The sequence below is a fragment of the Drosophila ananassae genome, chromosome 2R (assembly GCF_017639315.1).
Source record: "Drosophila ananassae strain 14024-0371.13 chromosome 2R, ASM1763931v2, whole genome shotgun sequence".
NCBI lineage: Eukaryota > Metazoa > Arthropoda > Insecta > Diptera > Drosophilidae > Drosophila > Drosophila ananassae.
Window position 1 is genome coordinate 4,058,754 of NC_057928.1, and position 27,103 is coordinate 4,085,856.

General features: G+C 36.2%; 1 protein-coding gene across 3 annotated transcripts; it reads left to right on the plus strand.

The window, feature by feature from the left end:
* Positions 1 to 483: 483 nt before the first annotated feature.
* LOC26514071 (eIF-2-alpha kinase activator GCN1) lies at positions 484 to 26,743 on the plus strand. Of its 3 annotated transcripts, XM_014910082.3 has the most exons (4): positions 484 to 592; positions 648 to 750; positions 16,366 to 17,330; positions 19,836 to 26,743. In XM_014910082.3, the coding sequence occupies exons 1-4, from the start codon at positions 578 to 580 to the stop codon at positions 26,652 to 26,654; spliced, it is 7,902 nt and encodes a 2,633-aa protein (XP_014765568.1). In that variant the 5' UTR covers positions 484 to 577; the 3' UTR covers positions 26,655 to 26,743. The 3 variants fall into 3 exon arrangements, with proteins under 3 accessions (XP_014765568.1, XP_014765567.1, XP_014765569.1); XM_014910081.3 differs by lacking the exon at positions 16,366 to 17,330 and having other exon boundaries at positions 485 to 592; positions 19,836 to 20,307; XM_014910083.3 differs by lacking the exons at positions 16,366 to 17,330; positions 19,836 to 26,743 and adding an exon at positions 5,081 to 5,642 and having other exon boundaries at positions 485 to 592.
* Positions 26,744 to 27,103: the final 360 nt, after the last annotated feature.

Below are 27,103 nucleotides of genomic sequence, written 5' to 3' on the forward strand. Positions count from 1 at the left end.
TTTAATTCTGAATACATATAATATGTAGTATTATATGTATTAATAATATCATATAAATATTAAATACATGAATTTTAAAGAGAAAAGGAGTCTTGAAAAAGGTGGTATAAACCATATTAAAAGTGTTATAAACCTATAAACAGATACAAATAAAATACATTATGTGACGCCCGCTATAACACATGGCTTGACGATTCACCCTTATTTTCTATTTTCTTATAGTTTAACTTAAAAACACTTAAAAATTGTATAGAATAAATTAATAATAAGAACACCAAAAATATTTATAATTTTCTGTTTAATTACAGTCATTGAAAATTTAAGAATTGAAAAAATGGGATATCTTTTCTTACATTTTTGACAAAAACAAAAGACAAAAAAATATTAAAATTAATTTGCTGTGGACTATTCCTGGGATTTCCCATACGGTAACAACCATCCCACATGGATATTTTACATTTTAACTTCATTTTATTGTTCCAAAATATTCTATATATTGGCTTACTGTTATCGATTACAACCTCTACAATTAACCTCTTTAGATAGCATTTTGACATATTTTCACGTTGCACTCAATATGGCGAATGAACAGGTTAAAATTGATAACTAAACATAAATAACAAATAATATTTTTGGATTATTTTTAGTTATCAAATGCTTTGCGGGATTTACCTGGCAGGGCATTGAATGTTTCTGTTGAGGAAAGGCGCATTCTCTTCCAGAATGTGTCTGCGGTTTTACAAAATCCGGGTAAGTCTTACATGTGCACACATGCACGCAAATATGTACATATATATGTATATACATAAAAAGTTAACTCCAAAGCCGCAATAGATTCTTGCTTTTAAACATTAATAACAAGAAGTTTGAATAATCTGACTAGAAAATTTAAGGTACTCCAAAAATGTCTATAATCGTTGACTATCGACATACATACATACATACATATGTATGTATGTACATATGTACTCTCCAAACAGGATTCAGGAGTAAAAATTTTCTCGAAATCAGTCCTGATTTCAGAGCTGAATTAGCCCCGAAAAGAAAGCATAATCAGCTCTCATTCATGACCCAAAATGAAAGAAAAAATTCCCCTTATAATCTCCTAATTTGCTAATTTCTGTTAATTTATAGTGTACCAAAAGTAAACTAAATTAATATGTTAAGTAACATTACACTATTAATATTGCAAACTATATTTAGTAATTACTCACCCTTCACAGGGATTTTGTATATTGGACCGACATGAAAGTCTCCAAGCTGTCTACGATATTTAAAAAAAAAAATTAAATTAAACAAAAATCAACTCATAATACATATACATAGATTTTTCTACTGGGAATCGAACCCACGACCTTTCGATTAATAGGCTTAATATTAATCATTGAACCATGGGTTTAAAAGGGGAGGATGGTTTGAAACTTAAAAAAAAAAATTTTCAAAATTTTTTTTATATAATAGAACATTATCTTAGGAATATCCTGTGAAAGTTTCATGTCGATCGGACTAAAGCTCGCTGAGATACCGATTTTCTAGTTTCTTTCTCTCCATATATGTATGTACTTTCAATTGCTTTTAAAACTTTAGACGCGTTTTTATCAAAACAACTTTTTAAAGTCGGTGCTTAACGTAACTCAAAAAGTAATGCTTGGATCTAAATAAAATTTTTCACACATTTTTTATACAATAAATACTTGCGGATGAACGAACGCTTTTTAAAAAAAAATTTTTTTTTTTACCATTTTTACGGGCAAGAATGGGCTAGTTTTTGTGTAAAAATGCTACCTCCGATTTTACAATCCTTACATCCTTGTACAATCCTTACATCCTCGTGGAACTTACTGTTTTTTCCCCAACGAAACGTTGAAAAGCCTTTCAATAAGTGGGACACATCTTGGAGTAATCTAAACCACATTTAAAACAAGCCGACAAAATCAAATTATTTCATTACTGCTTTCACTACTGTTTCTCTAAAAGAAAGTCTAGAACAAAAATATATGTTCATATACATAGGTATATGATACATAGGTATATAACTTGCTCAGTTTTCGCGGTGCACCTATAAAAAAATTTTACTATATATTGTATTCAGAAGGGCCTCTGATTGCGTATACAAAAAATTTCCTTGGATATACAAAGACATATTTATTTTATATTGTTACCATTGCAGAGGGTATTATAATTTTTATCAAAAGTGTGCAACGCAGCGAAAGAGACCCCGACAGCGACCCTAAAAAGTATATATATTCTTGATCAGGATGACCTCCTGAGTCGATATGAGCATGTCCGTCTGTCTGTTTCTACGTAAACTAGTCTATCAGTTCTAAAGTTATCGAGTTGAAGCTTTGCTCACATCCTTCTTTTGTTTGCAGGCAATATATAAGTCGGAACAGCCAGGATCGGTCGGCTAAATCCTATAGCTGCCATAAAACTGATTGATCGGAAATTTCATAACTGTGGTGTTTTTTTTAGCTAGAATGATGGGACTTTCTACGAATTCCTTTTTGGGCAATCTAATCCGTTAAAATCTGATAAATTTCATAAGGATTGGCAGACTATAGCCTATAGCCGCCATATAACTGAACGATCGGAAATGGCACAACCTTAACTGCAAGGGTATATCAACTTCGTCTCCGCCCGAAGTTAGCTTTCCTTTCTTTTTACCATATTTTTTGATCACAAACTGAAACTTGAAATTTTCAAATTTATATCTATACAATTCCAATGTTTCTATATGTTGTAGATTGGAGATTTCATTAATTTCAGATTATTACATTTTACCAGTGTTGTTTATACTTGAAATTGAAAGCTTTGAGGACTTTTTTTTTTTAACGATTTGTGGAAAGCCATTGAATGCAATCGTTTGGTTTGATTCACAGGACTTTGGTTCACGGAACTTTGGTTCACGATATGATCTTTAAAAAAAAAAGAGTTTATAAAAGTAGTATTATTTCACAATACGACGAATGCTCAAAGTATCAAATGCAAAGTCATTTCATCAGGGCCCAATACCAAACTGTGATACCATGTACTAACTAGAACTAACGGTATTGCAATCGACCGGCGACATCCTCACCTCCGTAAAGAACATCTTCACTTAAATCCAAAACCGACAACTTTGAAGCGGGTCGCATTATCCATCGGGTCCGATCCCCATGCATGGTTCGATCACTGTCCCGTCTGATGTCACCATCCACTCCAGCAAAGGTGCTTTTCTGCCAATCTCGACGTGGTAAAGCTGGGTCACAAACGCAGACGATGTCTCCTTGACCAATCGGCTTCCCTCTGCGGCAATACGTCTCTCTCCGTGTCAGCGTGAACAAGTACTCCAAAACCCACAGTTTTTTAACATCTTTGCTATGCGGTTGAAGGGTTGAAGACGTTGAGCGCTTTCCTTAATAGGGTTTTCATTTAAGTCTGGGGTATCTGGCGGGAAAGTTGCTCTCTTGAGCAGATCATTCGGCGTCAGAGGGATTTCTTGCTCCGCGCTCAATGCAAATGGGTAAGCGGACGAGAATAACGCTTTACAAGTGATCGCCGAATGCAAAGACAATAACGCTATTCGCCAAAGTCGTCAGTCTACTGGACTGTAAATCCACTCTCATTCCTGTCGGTATTTTACGCGCTCAGGCTTGTTCCGTGGAATCCAAATTTTTGACGACCAACTCAACACGAGCGCGTCATATTTAACTTTCTAGAGTTCCATATCTTTTTCTCAGTGTACAATACCAAACTGTTACGCAAAATACTAACTATGACTATCGGTATCGCAATCGACTACTAATCGATTACTACTGTTCGTAATAACCAATGATTAAAAGTTAATACCTCAATAAAACATTTATAGATAATGAATTATAAAATTAACATAATAAATACTTTTATCGTCCTACGTCCTTAATGATGGTAGGTTGCTTAATAAAAGTCTACTATGATTTGCATCCCAATTAAGTCCCCTAAGAGCGAAAGTCAGGAAGTTTTTTTTGTAAAGATTCTATGTGATCTCGACGCACTCCTTATTGAAGACTCCAGACAAGACACTTTGTGTTCTCCCAAAAAAGTAGCTTGAAATCCAGATAAAAAGATCAGTTGGGAAACCCAAAAGGGTACTTTTCTCGGTACCGGGACTCTGTGGGTTCGATTATATTTAGCTTGCGCGCTTGCTCCAACTTAGTATCAACGTCGTCTTCAAAGTGACCGAAACCTATACTTTGAAAGTTATTTTAAGTGGAAAATATTATGTGGAAATATTTTAATAATAATACTTTTAAGGAATCTTCGGAGACTTTTTAAGGTTTATATATTCTTGATCAGGATGACAAAAATTTTAGCTTCGTCCGAAGTTATCTTCTGTTTATCATTTTCAAACAGGTTTTTTGCGTCAAATCGTGCGGCACCCAAACATTCAGCTTTTTTCTGTATCCAGCCTTTTGCAGATGGTTTAAAACGGTTTGGTGACTAACTCCTATCTCCTCGGAAATGGCACGAGATGTCACATGCCGGTTTAGCTCGATGTTTTCCATGATTTGATCGGTATTCGTAGTCAAAGGTCTTCCACCGGCTGGCTTATCCATGGTGTCGATTTCACTGGCTTTGAATTGTCGAAACCATTTCTTCGTGGTTCGAAGTGATAGAATACCACCCCCTAACACACCATTAATCTCAAGGAATGTTTCTCTAGCAGATTTACCTTTTACAAAGTAAAACGAAGCAATTTTTGGCGTTATTTACTCCATTTTTACACATGTATAATTTTTCGTGTGTTTTATTGTGTTTAACGCAATAACCAAACTTGTCATAAATAGCATCGTTTTGTAGGTTATGCTTTTCGCTTTTCACAAAGCTTCCAAATTTAAAAACCAAAAACTGAATTGCTCAACTGAATAGGTTCATGATCTCAGAGATAGAAATACATATATCTATATTTCCTAAACCAGTTTTCCGATTTACTCCGACTTTAATTCTTAAATCATATTAAAATTAAAATATAAAGAAGGTTTTTCAAAAACATATTTATTCCTTAATTATTTTTTCTTCTGAAAGGTTAACAAAATCAATTATTTTTCGTTTATCTGAATAGGTTCAACCTAAATAATGAGGAAACGCAGCCTGTGTTATATGTAGATTTGTAGGTTTCCACGTTCATTTGGGAAATAATAAATTGCAGGTCGCAAGTGCCAAAGACTGATACCGACCCCCAAACCATTACGCCTCCCTTACAGCTATGGCGACGGCTCAGGAAATGCTCTTCCTTTCGAATATCGAAATAATAATAATTGTATCCATCACGGCCGTCCAAATTAAATTTTTTTCGTCAGATAAAACCACATTCTGCCATTTGCTCGTCCAGCTTATGTCCTTGTGCGCAAAGAGCAGTCGTGAAGCTTTACGTGCATAATTTAACGGCATTATAAATAATGCTTGGGGATTGGATGGGGGAAGAGTTTTAAAAGCATAAGATTTAATTGAAGTGTAATAAAACACATAATCATGTATTTCCTATGACAGCTACATATATGATTTAGTTATCAGATTTGAATCTCTATTATAAAAATTTAGCCTTACTTTTATATAAAATTAATTTAAAATAACAGATAATTGTTACATTCAATAAATAAAGATGGGCTTGGAAGCTTCAAAAAAATCGATTTTTTTTTTTTTTATTGTCTTATAAATTTCTACAGAATCTCGAGAATATTCTCCTTAATTTTCCAGTGAAAGCTTCGGAGATACTGCCTTAAAAAGGTGGACGCTCGAGGTCAGGTATAGGCAAAGCGCAAATTTAAACGCGTTTTTCTCATAACTGTGTTTTTGAAGTCGGTTGTCATGATTTCTCGGAATCTACTTAACCGATCTTGAACAAATTTTGCCCAGGCCTTCGAGATACGATTCTCTAGAGCTTGAACGAAGGATTTTTTCGTTGCTAACAACTATTTAAAAAAAAAATTTTTTAACAAATTTCACAATTTAAATTTTGTTTGCAAAAAGGTGTCCCAAAAATCCTATTATCACTTCTTTTTTTTCCTTCGTTCAGTTTCTAGGAACTGTAGTTTTAGTCTGCACTAAAAAAAAATATTTAACGGTTGTTTTTTTAAGTTTTATTCGTTTTAGATGATCAGCCGACGAAATCACTCTTTTTAACTGTTGACACACTGGCTTTATAACCCAAATTTTTTTAATTTTGGGTGCTGAAAGATGCGAATCGGACGCAGCTGGCACAATATGCGACCAGTCTGATGCAGAGGTGGTGTGTTTGACTCCACCTTTCATATTTTTGCCATGTTCTGGTTTGTTTCTAAAAAAATTACTCACAAAATTTTGGCTTCGTCCAATTTTTTGAGCGATTTTGCCATGGCCTAAGACCACTTTCACGGTAGGCTTCAATTTGGCCTCTTTTATACTCGGATAGTTGTTCTCCGCGTGCCATTTTTCAATTAATTTAAAGAAAATATATGAAAATAAAAATTGGCATCAAAAATATGTTCGATTGTTCGAGAGTTCGATTGCAGTCGTCGCATGCAGACGTGTTTTTTATTGTGCTCCGGGAAAAAATATTCAATAAAATCATAAAAGTGCAGTGACTGCTCTAAGAAATCTACAATAACGCGAAAAGACGCTTTTTGCGATGAAATCGCTAATGTTTATATTGATTAATTAATTAATTAATTAATATAAAACACAACACTTAAAACTCAAACTAAATCAACCTCGACTGCAATGAGTTCAAACGACGTTCGCACACAACGTCAACGTGAGCTAGACGAGAGACGGCTCTCAGTACAAAGAAACAACGCGTACTTCTCTTTTAAAGCAACCGAAAACCATGCAAGCTCCGATCAAGCTCGGTCAATTACCCCCAACTTGACCGAATTCTTAAACGTAGAGAGCGAGAGAGCGCGTTCCTGCTCCCCCTCGATACCATCGATGTCTCTGCAGCCAAAGAGTGCAGTAACTAGCACCTCAATTTCTTTGACAACGTCAACAGTAACAACAACAACAACCGCAACTGTATCGACAGCGCGTTTAACGACGTCATCAGCTAGCAGCGCAAATAGTAATACGTCCGCGCTGCCCGAAAACCAAAACAAAAACAAAAACAATGACTATATTAAGCCGGCTGTGCAGACTGGCATGGACCGCTATATCCAAATCAAAAGGAAGCTGAGCCCCCTGAATTCCAAACGCAAAATAACCCGTGGCAATGCTAGCCTAGTAGCAAAAGAAACGCCCATTAACTCAAACCGATTTAAAATCTTGGCAGACGCCGATGAGGTTGAGGCGGTCGAATCCACTGAAGTTGGGAAAAGGAAGCCAAAACCTCCGCCTATCTATATACGCGAAAAAAGTTCCAATGTTCTTGTCAACAAAATTATTGAGCTTATTGGTAAGGATAACTTCCACATAATACCCCTTGTAAAGGGCAACATTCAAGAAACAAAAGTTCAAATGAAGTCTGAAGATAACTATAGAGTATTATCAAAATATCTTACCGAGAATAAAAAGAACTTTTACACGTACCAGCTAAAAAGCAGCAAGGGCCTGCAAGTCGTACTTAAGGGCATAGAGCCCGAAGTAACGCCTGCAGAGATAAAAAAGGCGCTACAGGAGAAGGGTTTTAGCGCCAAGACAGTCTTTAATATCCTTAACAGGGATAGAAAGCCGCAGCCACTCTTTAAGGTTGAGCTTGAACCAGAAACCAAGCTCCTGAAGAAATACGAAGTGCACCCAATATACAATCTTCAGTACCTGCTGCACCGCAGAATTACAGTTGAGGAACCGCACAAACGCAATGGCCCGGTACAATGTGCGAACTGCCAGGAATATGGCCATACAAGGTCATACTGTAAACTGCGCCCGGTGTGTGTAGTTTGCGGAGAGCTTCATGACTCCGCACACTGCCCAGCGAGCAAAGATGACAGCAACTCGAAAAAGTGCGGCAACTGCGGTGGCAATCACACTGCTAATTATAGAGGATGCCCAGTCTATAAGGAGCTGAAAAGTCGCATCCACCAGAAAGGAATAGCTGCCCGCACCCAAAATGGACAGTTCACGGCGTCCAGATCAAACCCTGAAGTCTTCTTCTCGACTGCAGCCAGATCCTCACTAGGACCCATTAACGTTGACAAAAATGTGACATACGCAAGCGCCTTAAAATCAGGACCGGCGACACCTGCCTCAAGAAGCTCATTTCTGCAATCAGCATATCAAGAACCGAACACGGCTCAGCAACATCAACCAACAGAGCAGCCAAAAAGCAACTTTGAAGCTATGATATGCAGCCTACAACAAAGCCTGACGGAATTTATGTCGTTTATGCGCACAACTATGCAAGATTTAATGCGAAACCAAAATCTATTGATTCAAATGCTGGTTTCACAACAATCCAAATAATGGCTTTCCTACGGATATCTACGTGGAACGCTAACGGCGTTTCGCAACATAAACTTGAGTTAGCTCAATTCCTACTCGACAATCACATCGATGTAATGCTGCTTTCGGAAACACACCTCACAAACAAATACAATTTTCAACTACGAGGATATTCATTCTACGGAACAAATCATCCAGATGGTAAAGCACATGGTGGGACTGGAATTCTAATCAGAAGCCGCATAAAGCACCATTATCAAAACAAATTTGCTAAAAACTACCTACAGGCCACATCTATAAATATACAACTAAATACTGGCAACCAACTTACACTAGCCGCCGTATACTGCCCCCCTCGCTTCAATATAGCTGAAGATGAGTTTATGCAGTTTTTCAACACACTTGGAGACCACTTCATAGCAGCAGGAGACTACAATGCCAAGCACACACACTGGGGATCCCGTCTCGTGACTCCAAAAGGGAAGCAGCTCTATAATGCAATTATCAAAGCCAAGAACAAGCTCGACTATGTTTCTTCTGGCACACCAACATACTGGCCGGCAGACCCAAGGAAACTACCAGATTTAATAGACTTTGCGATTACCAAAAACATCCCTAAAAATCTGATAAGCGCCAATTGCCTATCGGATCTTTCATCTGATCACTCGCCTGTCCTGTTTATTCTACTGCGACATCCAGGAACATTGGAAAAACCATTAAAATTGACCTCACAGAAAACCAATTGGGTTAAGTACAGAAAATATATCAGCTCACACATTGAGCTAAGTCCTCATCTCCACGATGAAGCCAACGTAGACAGCTTTGTTAATTCACTTGAGTCTGTACTCGTCTCTGCAGCTCGAGCCTCAACATCGCAAACTATAAATACACAAAGCAATAAAAAGACAAATCTACAAATCGAACAGCTCGTCCTCGAAAAGCGGCGTTCACGTCGCGAGTGGCAATTCCACAGATCGCCATCTACTAAGCAAAGCTTTAGACATGCCTCACGTCAACTTACTAAAGCCCTACAGCAAGAAGAAGCTTATGTCCACCGCCGCTATATAGAGCAATTGTCAACTTCTAGTACAAAACACTCACTATGGAGAGCTCACCCAACTCTAAGCTCACCGAAAGAAACAGTGATGCCTATTAGAAATCCCACAGGCGGCTGGGCGCGCAGCGATGCAGACAGAGCCAGCACGTTTGCCAATCACCTCAAAAATATCTTCCAACCAAATCCGGCCACTAGTGCCTTTACTCTGCCGACTTTACCATATGAGCCTCAGCTTCAACATGAACCAATCAAGTTTCGCCCAAACGAAATCGCTAATATCATCAAAAACCAACTAAATCCGAAAAAATCACCAGGCTGCGACCTCATAACTCCCAAAATGATCATTGAGCTTCCATATTGCGCCGTCTGCACTATCACCCAGCTCTTCAATGCCATCGCAAAACTTGGCCACTTTCCAGCGAGATGGAAAAAGTCAATTATAATAATGATAGCAAAGCCGGGAAAAGACCACACAATTCCCACGTCGTATAGACCTATAAGCCTACTTTCATGCTTATCTAAACTCTTTGAGAAATGCATTCTGACTCGAATAAACACATACCTAAGGATCCAGGAAGGAATCCCGTCACATCAGTTTGGGTTTCGTGAAAAGCACGGTACAATTGAGCAGGTCAACCGGATAACAGCGGAAATTCGGAATGCATTCGAAAAACGCGAGTACTGTACCGCAATATTTCTAGATGTCTCTCAAGCATTTGATAGAGTCTGGCTAGAAGGTCTAATGTACAAAATCAAGACAATGCTCCCTTGTAATACCCACAAGCTTTTAGAGTCTTACCTCTACGACAGAAAATTTGCTGTGAGGTGCAACACTGATATATCTGACGAATTCACTGTTGGAGCTGGAGTTCCTCAAGGAAGCGTACTCGGACCAACATTATATGTTCTCTACACAGCAGACATCCCGACAAGCACACGATTAACAACATCTACGTTTGCTGATGATACAGCTATTCTTAGCCGCTCAAAATGCCCGATGCAAGCAACTGCGCAGCTAGCTCTTCATCTGGTGGATGTTGAAAAATGGCTATCAGACTGGCGAATTAAAGTAAACGAACAAAAATGCAAGCACGTTACGTTCACCTTGAATAGGCAAAACTGCCCGCCCCTTACGCTAAACAACACCCTACTCCCGCAAGCAAACGAGGTAACATATCTAGGAGTACACCTCGATAGAAGACTCACATGGCGTCGGCACATAGAAGCTAAAAGAACCCACCTAAAGCTAAAAGCCAGCAGCCTTCATTGGCTTATCAACGCTCGGTCTCCCCTTTGCCTTGAATATAAAGTCCTGCTGTATAACTCGGTACTTAAACCTATATGGATGTACGGCTCCCAGTTATGGGGGAATGCCAGCAATAGCAATATTGACATAGTCCAGCGAGCTCAGTCGAAGATCTTGAGAACAATCACCGGGGCACCTTGGTACGTTCGCAACGAAAACATACATCGCGACTTAAACATTCTTCCAGTCAAAGATGTAATCGCAGAACAGAAGGAAAAGTACTTTAGCAAGCTATTGTCGCACCCTAACCACCTGGCGAGAGGTCTAACAAGGTTGAGTATCCAATCACGACTTCGTCGGAATGACCTACCCACCCAGCGACCGTCTTGAGGAACGTGCAACCAGAATGCAGTCTTAGTCTACTGTTAGTTAAATGTTAATGTTAAGATTTGAAAACTTATTGTTAGTCTCAAAATTAAGAGAAGATCCAATAAATAAAAGCAAAGTTTAATAAAAAAAAAAAAAAAAAAAAATATGTCACTACACCGCCAAGTTTAATTGAAAACTAAAAATTTTCCAGCCAAACCTATTCAGATGAACGGAAAAAACATTGATTTTGTTAACATTTTACAAGATAAAATAAGTAAGGAATAAATAATATTTTTTTAATATAGTTTTAATAGTTTTTTTTTGTAATTTTTTTTAAATTATTCTTTTTTCATTTTCCCTTTTTTAAATGTTATATTTTTTTTTAAAGATACGATTATCTATGATAATTTTGTAATAATAGCAATAAATAATAAAGATTTTTAAAAATCTATCTCTTTTTCTTAAAGCGAACGGACGTGTTTTTTGTGCTTACTGCGTTTTTAATAGGATTCTTATTAAATAATTATCCGGTGCTTTCTTACATTTCTTTTTATTCATAAATAAAAAAAATTTAATCTGATATATAAAATTCTATTATCACGGTGTTAGTAGCTCTACTCCTCCGAAATGGCTCGACCGATTTTCGTTAAATTTTGTGGGCATATTCGGTAGGGCTGAGGATCGGACAACATCTATTTTTATACCCTTGCAGAGGGTATTATAATTTTGGTCAAAAGTGTGCAACGCAGTGAAGGAGACATCTCCTATAAAGTATATATATTCTTGATCAGGATCACCTCCTGAGTCGATATGAGCATGTCCGTCTGTCCGTCTGTCTGTCTGTCTGTCGGTTTCTACGCAAACTAGTCTCTCAGTTTTGGAGCTATCGAGTTGAAACTTTGCACACACCCAGAAAGGAAAGAATCCTTTGCAGGTAGTATATAAGTCGGAACGGCCGGGATCGGTCGACTATATCCTATAGCTGCCATATAACTGATTGATCGGAAATGCCATAACTTTGGTGTTTTTTAAGTTAGAGGGTTGGGACTTTCCACACATGTTATATTTGACCAAAATATCTTATGTACAAAATTTCATAAGGATCGGCCGACTATATCCTATAGCTGTCATAGAACGATCGAAATTGGCATAAATTTGGTGTTTTTTAAGTTAGAAAGATGTGACTTGGTACAGATCACTGTTTGGGCAAAATAATTCGATATGCTAAATTTCATAAAGATCGGCCGACTATATACGTTCTGCTATATATCTAATAATATAAGATGCGTGGCGCCACCTAGCGGACTGCGACTGAACTGCAAGGGTATATCAACTTCGGCTCCGCCCGAAGTTAGCTTTCCATTCTTGTTCAATTTGAAATTTGGTCTCCCGCCTTCGCCGCTCGATAATTTATCAACTACAATATCAGTCGAGTCAGTTGTTATCCCCGCTGTCATTCCGGTCCCCTATCTTACTCACTATACATTTTTTAGCCATTTTGTATTGTGTACAATCTTAGCAGTGATGGTTGTACGTATTACTGTCGCAATGCCAAGAAAAGGCAAAGGGGCCAATTTGAGTCGTCGAACGGTCAAATCCACAACCGCGCGAGATATAAGAGCACGAAGACCAGGCGAACAAATCGAAGAAGATAATGCAAATGCGCGTGTGAGCATGACGCAGTTGCGTGAATCAGAATCGCAAGAGCCACGAGATGAACGTAATCAAGAAAGACAACTGCAACGAAGAGAATCACGCAGATTCATAGTTAATCGACTTGAAGGAATTGACCAACAACGCCAAAAAGTTCATCGAGCATTTACATCAGGGGCATTTCTTCGACTAGCATTCCAGTATGAATTGCAACTTTGCAAAAACACTGCTGTATTCTGATGTTCCACGATATTTTACATGGGCTCAATCAAAAAAAAAAAATCATTTCACATAGGTCTGGTCTCTACTTTTGCTATGACGGTTGTTGTTGTCTGATTTAAATAGTTGGTTAGCGCTTTTTGCAAAATCGATGGCCAACTCTGTGCGCTTGATTGACATATTAGTAGTCTTCACCTACTAAATGAGTCTTCAAAGTTTAAGAAATCCGCTGTTAGTGATGGGCTTGTGGCACATAATCTTCAGCCTACACAGCCGACAATTATGAAGCCGCTTCCAAATTTCTCAGTATATACGAGCAATTGTCCGATATGTCCTCAGTGGCACCGCTCCAAGTGATACCACCAGACCCATTAGTTCAAACCCCCCTAAAAATCACCCAACAGGGTAATCAACCGTCCGGACCCCCGGTTCATATCAATGCTGCAGTTTTAGTAACTACCCTTACAGGTGATCCCACCATCGAAACATATATTTGTTTTCCGGCTTACCCATGATACTTCTGAGATTGATATCTCGGCTTACATCAAAGCCAAAACAAAAGCCGACATAAAGGTAGTGGATATTACAAATTTTAAATACTCATACACCAGGCACACGTCATCTTTCAAAATACTTGTGCCTGTGACGATGTTCAAGACGATTTGTTAATAGAGCTTTTGGCCAGAGAATATTTTCGTCCAAGAACATCAGCCAAGTACGGTGAAAAAAAAAATTACCAAACCTGTGGGTGTAAAACTCCCACAGGTTACGGCCACTGACCAACCTTCCACCTCATCTTGCTCAGTTTCAAAAAACTAATGTCTTCACTAACACTTACCTCTCAGAATAGTAGAGGGTTACGTAGTAAACTTCCCAAACTGAATTCTGATAGTTCTTTCTTTGAATCTCACATTATTGTATTTACAGAAACTTGGTTAAAGCCGGAGATCTTAAGCTCCGAAGTTTTTCCTAGTATGTACACCACTTTTGGATGTGATAGAACTCTGCGAAGGAGAGGAGTAGTATTAATTTCTGTAGACTCTAAATTCGTTTCGAAAGAGGTACAATCACAAGAGTTTGGTGACATTGAATTTCTTTGCATTAAAATCATTTTGTCCAGTCAATCTTTATAAGTTACCTGTTGCTACATACCACCTTCGTCCGAACCGCCTACATACTAGCAACATTTTTCCGCCATTCGATTCATTTTAAATCTTCTTTCTGATTGTGACCAGTTGGTGACATTAACATCCCAGAACTCAAGTGGTCTAATGTTGACAATTCACCGACTTTATTGCTTAACACTCACCATGACTTCCGTGGGAATAACCACGTTAAAAATTCTTTAGGTCGGCTGTTGGACTTGTGTTTCGTTTCAAATCCGGATGGAATTCCGCTTTCCATAACATTGCCCCTTTATAATCCGAAGGATCCATATCATTCCCACTTTTGAGGTTTTAATCGAAACCAATACTTTAATTGGACCTTTAGTCTCCACTTAAATCTCATTAAGTTCGTTTCGTTCCTAAGGCTGATTTTACGAAACTGAACAAATTCATTTTGGATTTTGACTGGTCCAATCTACTGGCAGGTAAAGATATAAACATTGCCTTACATTTACATTTATTACACATTGAATATATTTTTCGACGCTTACATGCCTTGGAAATAAGGCCTTGGTAAGAAGTCATGAACGTTGATATATTCGCTGCTGATGGATTTAACCGTCAGATTACTCAGGATCCGAAGCATTTTTATAACTTTGTAAAAACTAAGCGTAAACATGTATATTTTCCTCCTATGTTCTGAAGAACTGAGATGAGGCACTGTGCAAACCGCTCTACAAACTCATTAATCTATCACTGGAGACTTTGATCTTTAACCTTATGTGGAAGGAATCTTTCCTAATCTTTCATTTCATTATTCCATTATTCCTCTGCATTCTAAATTGTCAGCAATTCCAAAGCTTTTTGAAAAATTAATGCCTCCACGTCTTCTTTAAAGATGTTACCTCGCTGTTACCTCGCGATTAGTGCGCGTCACATCTGATGTACCCCAAGGAAGCCATATTGGACCCTTACTTTTTGCATTGCTGCCCCTTCCCTTAACTGATTAATTTGTACTTATGTACGCTGATGATGTTAAGCGTTGTCTTCAGTAAAGATTTGCTAGCGCCCAATCTAGACTTCAGTCCGATTTGGATAAATTTCAATATTGGTGTTTAGTAAATAACTTAAGGGGGCAGGATGGTTTAAGGCTTCAAAAAAAATTTTTTTTCAGAAATTATTTTATATAATAGAACATTATCTTAGGAACTTGCTGAGATACCGATTTTCTAGTTTCTTTCTCTCCATATACTTTCCATTGCTTTTAAAACTTTAGACGCGTTTTTCTCAAAACAACTTTTTCAAGTCGGTGCGTAACGTAGCTCAAAAAGTAATGCTCGGATCTAAATAAAATTTTGCACACATCTTTAATACAATAAATACTTGCGGATGAACGGATGAATTATATTTATATGTATTAATTTTCCGACCATTTATCCACCATGGGTATCCATATGGGTAATAAAGAAATGAGTGTACTTGGTTTAATTAAAAGGTGGTCAAAATAATTTTATCCTTATATAACTAAAGTCAATACACAGAGATCTCATAGAATCTGAACAGAAATAACTTCCTAATTTTCGCTCTTAGAGGATTGACTTCCTAATTTTCGCTCTTTATTGGGATGAAAGATGAAACCTTCCCTCTTACAATAGTAGACTTTTATTAATCAACTTACCATCACTAACATCACTATAGCTATCTCCATCACATTCCTTGAAAGAATGAAAGATCGCATTTCTTCCGGGACATCACGACATCCACTATAGTGGAGGTCAACTCTTCGAGAAAGGGCATCCGATACTGATGCTGTGAGGCCATGCACATATAGCTTGTGCAACACTTTCACATAGCCAGTAGAAAATGCTGCCATTGTAGGCTGAAATCAAGGCTTTTTTCACGATTTTAACGAGAAGAAAACGAGGAAATTCATAGTAATATATTTAGCTTTTAACTAATGGATTTCCCACCAATGTACCAAAAGCAGTATTAGAAAGAGTTGATAAAGAAATGAGATTGAGAGACCTACAAGAGAGCTTCAGGTATTAAAATATAAGTGCAAAAAGTTAAACAATTGCAACGACGTTTGCAAGGAACAAGATAGGAAAATAGAGTATATTAACATTACCCAATATATATAATATAATCTCACCCAAATATGGCACTGCGCAAGGAGTAGGGATACGGTTTTATATGTATTTTTTTTCGAGGTAAATTTTAAATTTATGTCAGAAATTCAGTTTTGTAATTAAAATAAATTTCATTAAAAACATTATAATATAGGCTAAGAAAAACTAGGGTATGATCTTTAATTAGCCTAACTAAACTTTTATAATTACTTTTAGGAATTAATTCGACAATAATAAAAGGAATATGTAAAGTCATTGCAACTACATTAACAAAGTACAAGGATGTTTCATCTCAACGATCTGTTCGCGAACTTATTGTTGACTTGGCCAGAAATCATCACGACTTAACAATAGAACATATGTTACATGTTTTTAAAGCTCTTTTATTTAAAGAGTTTGCATCAGTCTCTCCACAAAGATCTTGTAAATCATCCGTTATTGCACTGGGATGGATTTCTTTATTACAAAAAGAAGCGAATAACAATTCTAATATCTATAAAACAGAAAGAAAAAGAATAATTGAATATCAGTCATTATTTTATCAGATAACGGTGTTATCAACTTACCAAAGAATGGCAGATGCAGCAGCAAAAATTTTATTTGAAATATGGGAAAATAAAACAATATTTGAAGAAACCTTGCACGCAATATTTGAAATGGAAGCTACGTCTAATACCACTCTCATTTTAATACTAATGGTTCAATTCGACTCTAAATGCAACCAGCCAACAATGCTTAAATCCTATAAAACAAAGATTACGGAATATTTTGTAAAGAGCATGATATCAAGCAAAAACAAACCGGATAAGTGCTTTATTAAAGCATGCCGCCCATTATTAGAATCATTCACTCAAACAGAATTTGATACCATTATATTACCCCCATTGCAAAGATCCATTTTACGAAGTCCAGAAAATGTACTTGAAAGTATAGGACTAATTTTTGACATGGTCAATTTTGATTGTAGTCGTTATGCTGAGAAAATGGGAAATGTCCTTATAAAAAATTTATATAGTGTCAGCGATATTGCACGTCGCGAGTCGTTGGAATCACTAAAACTAATGTCATTGAAGTGTTCAGATTGGCTTATAATAAAAGGATTATTGGAAAATATTTTTTCTGTTTTAAATGGATCTGATGGAAAAATAAGTGTGGTTGAGTATAGGCTGAACATTTTACAGGTAAAATATCACATAATATATATATATTTTTATACCCGTTTCAACGTATTAATTTATTGGGCTTATATTATATATTATATTTTTTATGTAATATATTTGTTCGGAAGGTAAATTTATTCAATTTTATCTTCTTTAAATTTAAATCAAATCTAATAAAAATGTGAAAGTATCATTTTTCTCTAAATAGTGAATTAATGACCCACAGTAGTAAAAAATAAATTTTTTGGTGCTAAAATCATATGATAGATTGGATTGATGACTATTAAAACTGTATTGTTAAATCGATCTGCATCACCTCAACACTTTTCTAGTGGAAACAATTTTTGTTGCTTAGTTTAATTTTAATTTGGTTAGTAATAAAAAGAAAATTCCGAATAAGAAGAAAAATTTAGAAAGAAAAGTTAACTTCGGTCTTAGCCGACTGTGCACTTTTTCCAAATTTTAAAGAGCTTAGAGGTGGTGCGTCCGACTTTCAACGATGCATTGGTGGCAGTAGGCTTTGGAGAATTACAGTAAAATGTATAGAAACAGACAGACAGACAACATGCTATTTTTCCGAGTGCTTCATTCTGTAGTTGGTCAGTCAAACTCGTTAAAAATTGATCAACTCGTCCTGATTAAGAATATATTTAAGATATGTCTAGTTATGTACTACTGAATAATTTAGTTCTCTTTTAATAATTTAGTTCTCTCTTCTTTAGTGAAAGCATTTTCACAATCACTCTCTGTGGCATGGAATGCCTTGACAGTTCCTAAAGCTTCGTCAGAGAAGCAATATGTGTTTCTTAAGCATTGAAGGAATAATCTCTGACCCTATAAAGCAGTTCCTGTAATAAAGTTCATGCCGTGTTGAAAAAAATTGGTTTCGAAAAAATAAAGGAATGAAAGGTTTTTTCAATGTAATATTCCGTTACATGGCGCTGCGAAAAAATGTATTTATACGGCCGGCAAGGTGTTCTTAACTCTCAATCTACTTTTTTTAACTGGCTAAGATATCTAAAAATCTAATTGACGGGTCACTTTGATATTTTTAGGACATATTCAGTAAATTATGGGCTATTGTGTGAACTAAAACAATTGAAATGAAAAATTGACAGTCATTCCACTTAAACACTAACAATGAAAAACAAATACCAATTACAATGTCCATATGAAATGAAAATGTTGATTTCAAAAATCTACCATTGATCAATTTTAACAGTGTAAAAAATAATTATCAAAATCGATCCGCAGTTTATTTTTATACCCTTGCAGAGGGTATTATAATTGTGGTCAAAAGTGTGCAACACAGTGAAGGATATATCTCCGACCCTTTAAAGTATATATATTCTTGATCAGGATCACCTCCTGAGACGATATGAATATGTCCGTCTGTCTGTCTTTTACGCAAACTAGTCTCATTTTCAAAGCCATCGAGTTGAAACTTTGCACACATCTTTTTTTCCGTGCAGATAGTATATACATAAGTCGGCCGGGATCGGTCGACTATATCCTATAGCTGCCCTATAATTGATTGATCGGAAATGCCATATCTTTGATGTTTTTTAAGTTTGCATATCGTATTTGGCCAAAATATCTAATGTAAAAAATTTCATAAGGATCGGCCGACTATTTTCTAAAGCTGTCATAGAGCGATCGGAATTGACATACTGACTTTTGTTTTTTAAGCTAGAATGATGGGACTTTCTACGGATGGGATTTTCATTTAGGGCAATCTATTCCGATCTGCCAAATTTTATAAAAATCGGCCGACTATATCCTGTAGCTGCCATATAACTGAATGATCGAAAATGGCACAACGTTCCTATTTTTTAAGATATTTGGGGCTGTTTCTAACATTATTATTAGAAAATTGATTCGATGGTTAAATTCTCATAATCGCTATATATGGTCGTCCAGCTATATACGATCCGATATATATATATAATAATATAAGCTGCAACCCTAACTGCAAGGGTATATAAACTTCGGCTCCGCCCTAATTTAGCTTTCCTTTCTTGTTTTTTTGTGTATCTCCCATATTGTCACTCTGTGCCCTTCTTTGCTTCAATGAACACATATCCTTGATCGAAGTTACCTCCTTAGTTCATATAAGCATGTCCGTCTGTTTGTTTCTACGCGAACGACAGTATCAATTTTAAAGCAATCGACTTTCAATCTTTTTACACATCCTTCTTTCGGTTGTACGCAGCTAAGAAGTCGGAACGACCCTGACCGGACGACTAAATCCTATAGCAGTAATATAACTGATTGATCGGAAATATCAAATTTTGTTCGTTTTTAAGTTGAGATCTTTTTAAGTATTATATATTTTTTTTCAGTTGATCCGATATACAAAATTACATAAAGATCGGCCGACTTTATATGGTATAGTCTGACTGGCACAACAATTCATTTTTTGTTCTAAAAGAATTTATTACAATGAGAAGACTATAATTTCTGTATATACTCTGTTTTTCTGTACTTTTAAAAACTAAAGTAATCTTATGTATACTTTTTTTTTAGGGAGCAGGCTGTTTAAGCTTTAATAAAATAGACCAAGGACAACTGCCTGAAATGTTACATGAAGCAGTAAACTTTTTTTGGAAAGCCCTTGAAAGTGAGACACAAGAAAAAGTACTATGCTGCACACTTGAAATGTTTGGTTTATGGACTCAAAACTTCAGGAATGAGTTACCGAGTGTTATTTTAAATATTTTTAAATCTGGAATACATCAGAAAAACATCAGTCAAACAGTTAAACAAAGCTATATTGAATGGTTTTTAATATCAATCAAAAACGCTACAATAACTAATCATTACAACATTGTACCAGATCTTATTTCACTATATAGTAAAGCACTGCAGAATTCTTTGCAATTAAGCCACTTCTCCGAAGTCGTATGTGTCACATGTATTATTCTTATATTGGAAAAACCGTCAGAAAATTACAGCTGTTTTTGGGCAACAGTATTTGATTTGAACAAACAAAACTTCTTTAATGAAAAGTTTGCTACTCTAGCTCCAATTGAGACATTATGTAATTTATCATTAATGGCAAAACTATTACTTTTATATTACCCAGATAATTTAAAAGGTAGTTTAGAACCTTTATTTCGAACCTTAGTTTATAATTTGTGCAGCAATTCATCAAAAGTTCGAAGTTGTACGGTTGAAGAAGTGAAAGAAATTATGAGGAATTCTAAAGGAACCCAATACGAAAGATTGGCATTATGCGAATTGCAAAAACGTATTAATATATGCAACATTCAAAGCGAAGGCGACCTTTGCACGGATCAATTTTCGACTCCAGTACAAGCGTTTGTTGATGCTTTAAAAGTGTTAGCCCATGTGGAGAATATAACATATGAAGAATCTGTTGAAGTAGCACTGGAGCTCTTGCTAGTATCACACCATCCAGCGATTACATCCAACGATCCATATTTTTGGGAAACAACCATCCAACGTAATTTTAAGCTAGTACCGGAGAACTTTATATTGACCCAAAAAGATTTTATTGTTAATGAATACATAAATAAGTTTAAAGCATGTGCTCCCTTTGAAAATGTCATATCAACATTGGTCCGTATAAGTCCTAATTGTATAGTTCCATTAATTGTAATGCATATAAAAAGCTACCTAAGCCTTTCTGAAAATTATCTTATTTCCAAAGAAGAATATTTAACTTTTATGACACCCTCTGGTGAATTATTTGATAAAAGTGTAATACCTCATATCGACTCACAATATGAAACAGTTCGATTGAAAAGAGAAAATAAAGTTTACAGCTACAAAGAACAGTTAGAAGAAATTGCGCTTCGTCGAGAAATTGACGAAAAACGGGAAAAAGAAGGGAAGTCGAAAACAGTTAAACTTACTCAAAAGCAAGAAGAACAAATAAGAAACCAAACAGAGAAAGAATTAAGAATAAAAAATCGTGTTCAGCAAATGCATGAAAATTTGATTGCCAGAATAAGCTTGCTAAAAGCTGCATGTACTGGAAATGGAAAAAATATTTCTATTCATTTACACACTTTATTAAATGATATTTTGCAAGCAAGCATTAGTCCACTATGCCAGGATGTTCTTACAGATCTATATGTATTCTTTCATACTTTGTGTTTTCCATTTAATCCCGAACTTGGTCGAAGGATTGCGCTAACTACTATTGAGCTGCAAAATCTAAAATCCATAACAAGTGATGAAATAACTAATTCGAATATTCAGAAATCAATTGAAAGCATAATATTTGATCTTGAAAACCACGTAAAGATTAATATTTTGGATGCGCCCTCATTTTCCTATGCGTTTGAGTTTCTTCGAAGAGCCTTATCATATTTGAATAGTGACTTATATAATGAACTTATTTTAAAATGTATACAATTAATAGACACTCACACTCAAATTGAGCATATTAGTATTTGTGATCCAACATTTTTACCAAGATTGGGTATGTTTGAAATTTTGATGTATCTATTCAAAAAAAATAGTAGGATAGAGATTCCATTAGCCTCTGCCATTTTAGCAGTTTCCAAGACTTTAGAAAACTCCGACTCCTGGACAAACTCGGATAGTGACATTGTTAATATATTTTTAGATGCTTTACAATTTTCTAAAGACTCTTTTAGAAATATTGCTTTAAAAGCAATAAAAATAATGAAAAAATGTATTATCAATTTTGTGCGATTGCATAGTCTACTTCAACAGCATGTAATAAAAAGGTTTTGGATAGCGAAATTTGACATATCTGAAGTGAACCGGGAACTTGCTACCGTTATATGGGATCAGTCAAACTTACCTCTTCCAACAGTTGAAGATATTATTGGTGATATTACGCACTCAGAACTATGTATTCAAAAAGCTGCTGCAGAATCTTTAATGCCACTAATATTAAACGATGAAAATTTAACTAAAATCGTAATAACAAAATTATTCACAATTTACAATGATAAATTAGCACTAATACCACCGGTATTAGATCAATTCGATCGTGAAATTGAACCAGCTAAAGATCAATGGAAACCACGAAGAGGTGTCGCTATAACCTTTTCGCAAATCGCACCCATCGTATCCATTGATGACATTAATGTTATAATGCATTTTATGGTGTCACAGGGACTTGGCGATCGTGAAGATGTTGTCCATAAAGAAATGTTAGCAGCTGCATTGAAAATAGTTGATATACATGGTAATAAGACCATAGTGAACCTTTTACCTGTTTTTGAAGATTTTCTTGACAAAGCTCCAAAATCCCAAAGTTTTGATAACATTCGTCAAGCAGTCGTTATCCTTATGGGTTCTTTAGCTCGACATTTACAAAAAGATGATCAAAGAATTGAACCAATTGTTAAAAGGTTATTAACAGCGCTATCTACTCCTTCCCAACAAGTCCAAGAAGCTGTATCAAACTGCTTACCTCATCTTATGCCTTCTGTGAAAGATGAAGCCCCTGCAATGATTAAAAAACTCTTGCATTCATTGGCGAAATCCGAGAAATATGGTGAGAGACGTGGAGCTGCTTATGGCATAGCTGGAATTGTTAAAGGACTAGGCATATTATCCCTAAAACAATTAGATATAATGTCTAAATTAACTACTTATATTCAAGAAAAAAAAAATTACAGATCTCGAGAAGGAGCATTGTTTGCATTTGAAGTATTATGTAATACACTTGGTCGTTTATTTGAACCGTATATAGTTCACGTGCTGCCACATTTGTTACAATGTTTCGGAGATTCCTCCCAATATGTGAGACAAGCAGCTGATGACACTGCTAAAGTAGTTATGGGAAAGTTATCGGCACACGGCGTTAAACTTGTACTTCCGTCACTTTTAGAAGCTCTTGATGAAGATTCATGGAGAACAAAAACAGCTTCAGTTGAGTTACTAGGAGCAATGGCATTCTGTGCACCAAAACAACTTTCGTCATGTTTACCAAGTATAGTTCCAAAGCTCATAGAAGTTCTTGGTGACTCTCACACAAAGGTACAAGAATCTGGCGCAGAAGCTCTTAAAGTTATAGGTTCTGTCATAAAAAATCCTGAAATCCAAGAAATTGTTCCTATATTATTGGATGCACTAGAAGATCCCTCCAAAAATACATCTTATTGTCTACAAAGCCTATTAAAAACAAAATTTGTTCATTTTATTGATGCCGCCTCACTGGCCCTTATTATGCCAGTGGTTCAACGAGCTTTTATGGATCGGTCAACAGAAACAAGAAAAATGGCCGCTCAGATAATAGGAAATATGTATTCGCTGACGGATCCAAAGGACTTGTCCCCATATTTACCAAGTATAATTCCTGGCCTTAAAGCATCTTTATTAGATCCGGTTCCTGAAGTGCGGGCTGTATCTGCTCGTGCCCTTGGTGCCATGGTAAAAGGTATGGGGGAAAGCTCGTTTGAAAATTTATTGCCATGGTTAATGGAAACTTTAACGTCCGAGTCAAGTAGTGTGGACCGTAGTGGAGCAGCTCAAGGACTTTCTGAAGTGGTCGGTGGGCTTGGCGTAGAAAAAATGCATAAACTGATGCCCGAAATTATTTCGACAGCAGAAAGAGTAGACATTGCTCCGCATGTAAAGGATGGATACATAATGATGTTTATATATATGCCAGGGGCTTTTCCAGACGAATTTACACCTTATATTGGACAAATAATCAATCCAATTTTAAAAGCATTGGCAGATGAAAGTGAATATGTTCGAGATACTGCACTAAAAGCAGGACAAAGGATTGTTCATTTGTATGCAGAAACTGCTGTAGCGCTTCTTCTTCCTGAGCTTGAAAAAGGATTGTTTGATGATAATTGGCGAATACGATATAGTTCAGTTCAGCTCTTAGGAGATTTATTATATCGTATATCTGGAGTTTCTGGAAAAATGACAACAGAAACAGCTAGTGAAGACGATAATTTCGGCACTGAACATTCTCATACAGCTATTATTCGCTTTTTGGGAGATGAACGCAGAAATAGAGTATTGTCTGGGCTTTACATGGGCCGAAGTGATGTTTCGTTAATGGTTCGTCAAGCTGCATTACATGTGTGGAAAGTAGTCGTAACAAATACTCCCAGAACCCTGCGTGAAATTCTTCCAACCCTTTTTGGCTTACTTTTAGGGTGTTTAGCAAGTACAAGTTATGACAAAAGACAGGTTGCAGCTCGCACATTAGGGGATTTAGTTAGAAAACTCGGAGAACGAGTTTTGCCAGAAATCATTCCTATTCTTGAAAATGGATTAAACTCAGATCACCCAGATCAACGCCAAGGAGTCTGTATTGGCTTATCTGAAATAATGGCTTCTACATCTAAAGAAATGGTTCTCACATTTGTTCATAGCTTAGTTCCTACTGTTCGAAAAGCTTTACAAGACCCCTTACCTGAAGTGAGAGAAGCAGCTGCAAAAACATTTGAATCTTTACATAATACGGTAGGATCCAGAGCATTAGATGATATTTTGCCTTATATGCTAGAGGGACTATCGGATCCAGACCCCTTGGTTGCAGAAAATACGTTAGATGGCCTAAGACAAGTAATGTCAATAAAATCAAGGGTAGTGTTACCGTATCTTGTACCCCAGTTAACGTGTCCCCCCGTTAATACAAAGGCTTTATCTATCCTTGTATCTGTTGCTGGAGATGCATTAACAAAGTTTTTGCCAAAAATTTTATCTGCATTATTAGAAGCGCTATCGGAATCTTATGGAACTCCTAATGAGCAGCAAGAAATTGATTATTGTCAAACTGTCATATTATCAGTATCTGATGAAACTGGAATTCGTACCATAATGGATACTCTGTTAATATCATCAAATTCATCCGATCTATGTACTCGAAAGTCTACAGCAAGTTTGCTATCTGCGTTTTGTATACATTCACCCGGAGATTATTCACAGTATATTCCTCAACTTTTTAGATGCTTACTTAAATTAATGGTTGAGGAAGACAGAGATATTTTACAAAAGTCGTGGGAAGGTCTTAATGCTGTAGTTAAAGGACTCAGTACGACTCAACAAATTTCTCATGTCACTGATGTTAGACAAGCAGTAAGATTTGCAGCTAGCGAATTAAAAGAAACAGAGCTTCCAGGTTTTTGTCTGCCCAAAGGAATCACGCCTTTGTTGCCAATTTTTAGAGAAGCTATATTAAATGGGTTGCCAGAAGAAAAAGAAAATGCCGCTCAAGGTCTTGGCGAAGTTATTTTTTTAACCAATTCGCAATCTCTACAGCCTTCTGTTGTTCATATAACTGGTCCATTGATTCGAATATTGGGAGATCGCTTTAACGCAGCAGTTAAAGCCGCTGTATTGGAAACATTAGCAATTTTGCTTCATAAAGTAGGGGTTATTTTAAAACAGTTTTTACCTCAACTTCAGACCACTTTTCTGAAAGCTTTGAATGATCAAAACAGAAATGTACGAATGAAAGCTGGAAAAGCTTTGTCTGAATTGGTAGCAATACACGCAAGAGCTGATCCCTTATTTAATGAAATCCATAATGGAATTAAAAACTCAGATGACTCTTCAGTTAGGGAAACAATGTTGCACGCCCTTCGTAGTATTGTGAGCCCTTCTGGAGATAAAATGTCCGAACCAATAAAAAAACAAATTTTTGCTACTTTGTTTAGTATGATTGGGCATCCCGAGGACGTCACTCGCAATGCGGTCGGAGGTTGCTTAGGAGCCATGTTGAAATATTTACCAACTTTGCAAATAGAAGATTTTCTGAATAATTCAATTTTAGCAGATAGCGTAAATGATTTACTAGTAAAACATGGCCATACGGTTATTTTGTTTGTAGCCCTTAAAGAATGCCCTAACCACATACTTACTTCAACGCTTTATCCAAAAATAACTTCAAATATTTTGGTGAATATTGCATCAGAAAAAGTGCCAATTGCTTGTAATGCTATTAGAGCAGCAGCTTATTTATTAGAACATAGTCTTAAAGCATGTTCTGAAAATCCAGTTAATATTATAGTTGCTTTAGCGAGAGCAATGAATCACAATAGTAATGATGTAAAACAATTAGTAGCAAAAAGCTGTATTCATCTTTCGAAGAACTTGACTGCAGATCAAATTAATCTTGAAGTTTTGAAATATTTAATACCCATGTTAGTAAATGGAACTAAGGAAAAAAATGGTTATGTAAAATCGAATTCAGAATTGGCACTAATTTCCATTTTAAGATTAAGAACCGACAACATAACATTATTAAAAATTTCTGAAATTTTGGAGTCTGGAGCAAGAGACTCATTAAACGATGTTGTGACAAAAGTATCAAAGCGAGCCACTGCACAATCGGTAGTAAAGGACGAAGAACTAGATGATACATTACAAACATAAACTCTGATTTAAAAATTTCCGGATGAACTCTGAATGAACTAAATATTGTGATTATATTTCTTGTAAATAAAATAATTTTTATTATTGAACGACTCATTTGTTTCTTATTACTTGATATTATAAAAGGGGAAAAGGGAAATTTTTTTTAAATTTCTTTGATGTCCAATATAAAATGTACGCAACAATACTGGTAGTGGCCGATTCGAAACCGCAAAAAAAAGAACAGGCAATCATTCTCTTCTAGAAGAGAACAAAATATCTCCTTGAGAGCAAACCGATGATAACGGCTGCCGCAGGAAAAATAACATATTTCGAAAATGCACTCAGTAATTATCAACGGTACCGATCGAGTTATGTTCTGAGAATTATACTTGATGAGTGTATGAGTCCAAGTGAGGTCCCTCATACCCACTATTTGGGCAGAACATTTTGCGTTCCTTAGAAAGTTT

Bases quoted from the DNA above. Each gene is read 5' to 3' on its own strand.
- LOC26514071 (XM_014910082.3), top strand. The intron at 751-16,365 runs GTAAGTCTTACA...AATTACTTTTAG, and splicing joins TGCGGTTTTACAAAATCCGG to GAATTAATTCGACAATAATA. The intron at 17,331-19,835 runs GTAAAATATCAC...CTTTTTTTTTAG, and splicing joins ATAGGCTGAACATTTTACAG to GGAGCAGGCTGTTTAAGCTT.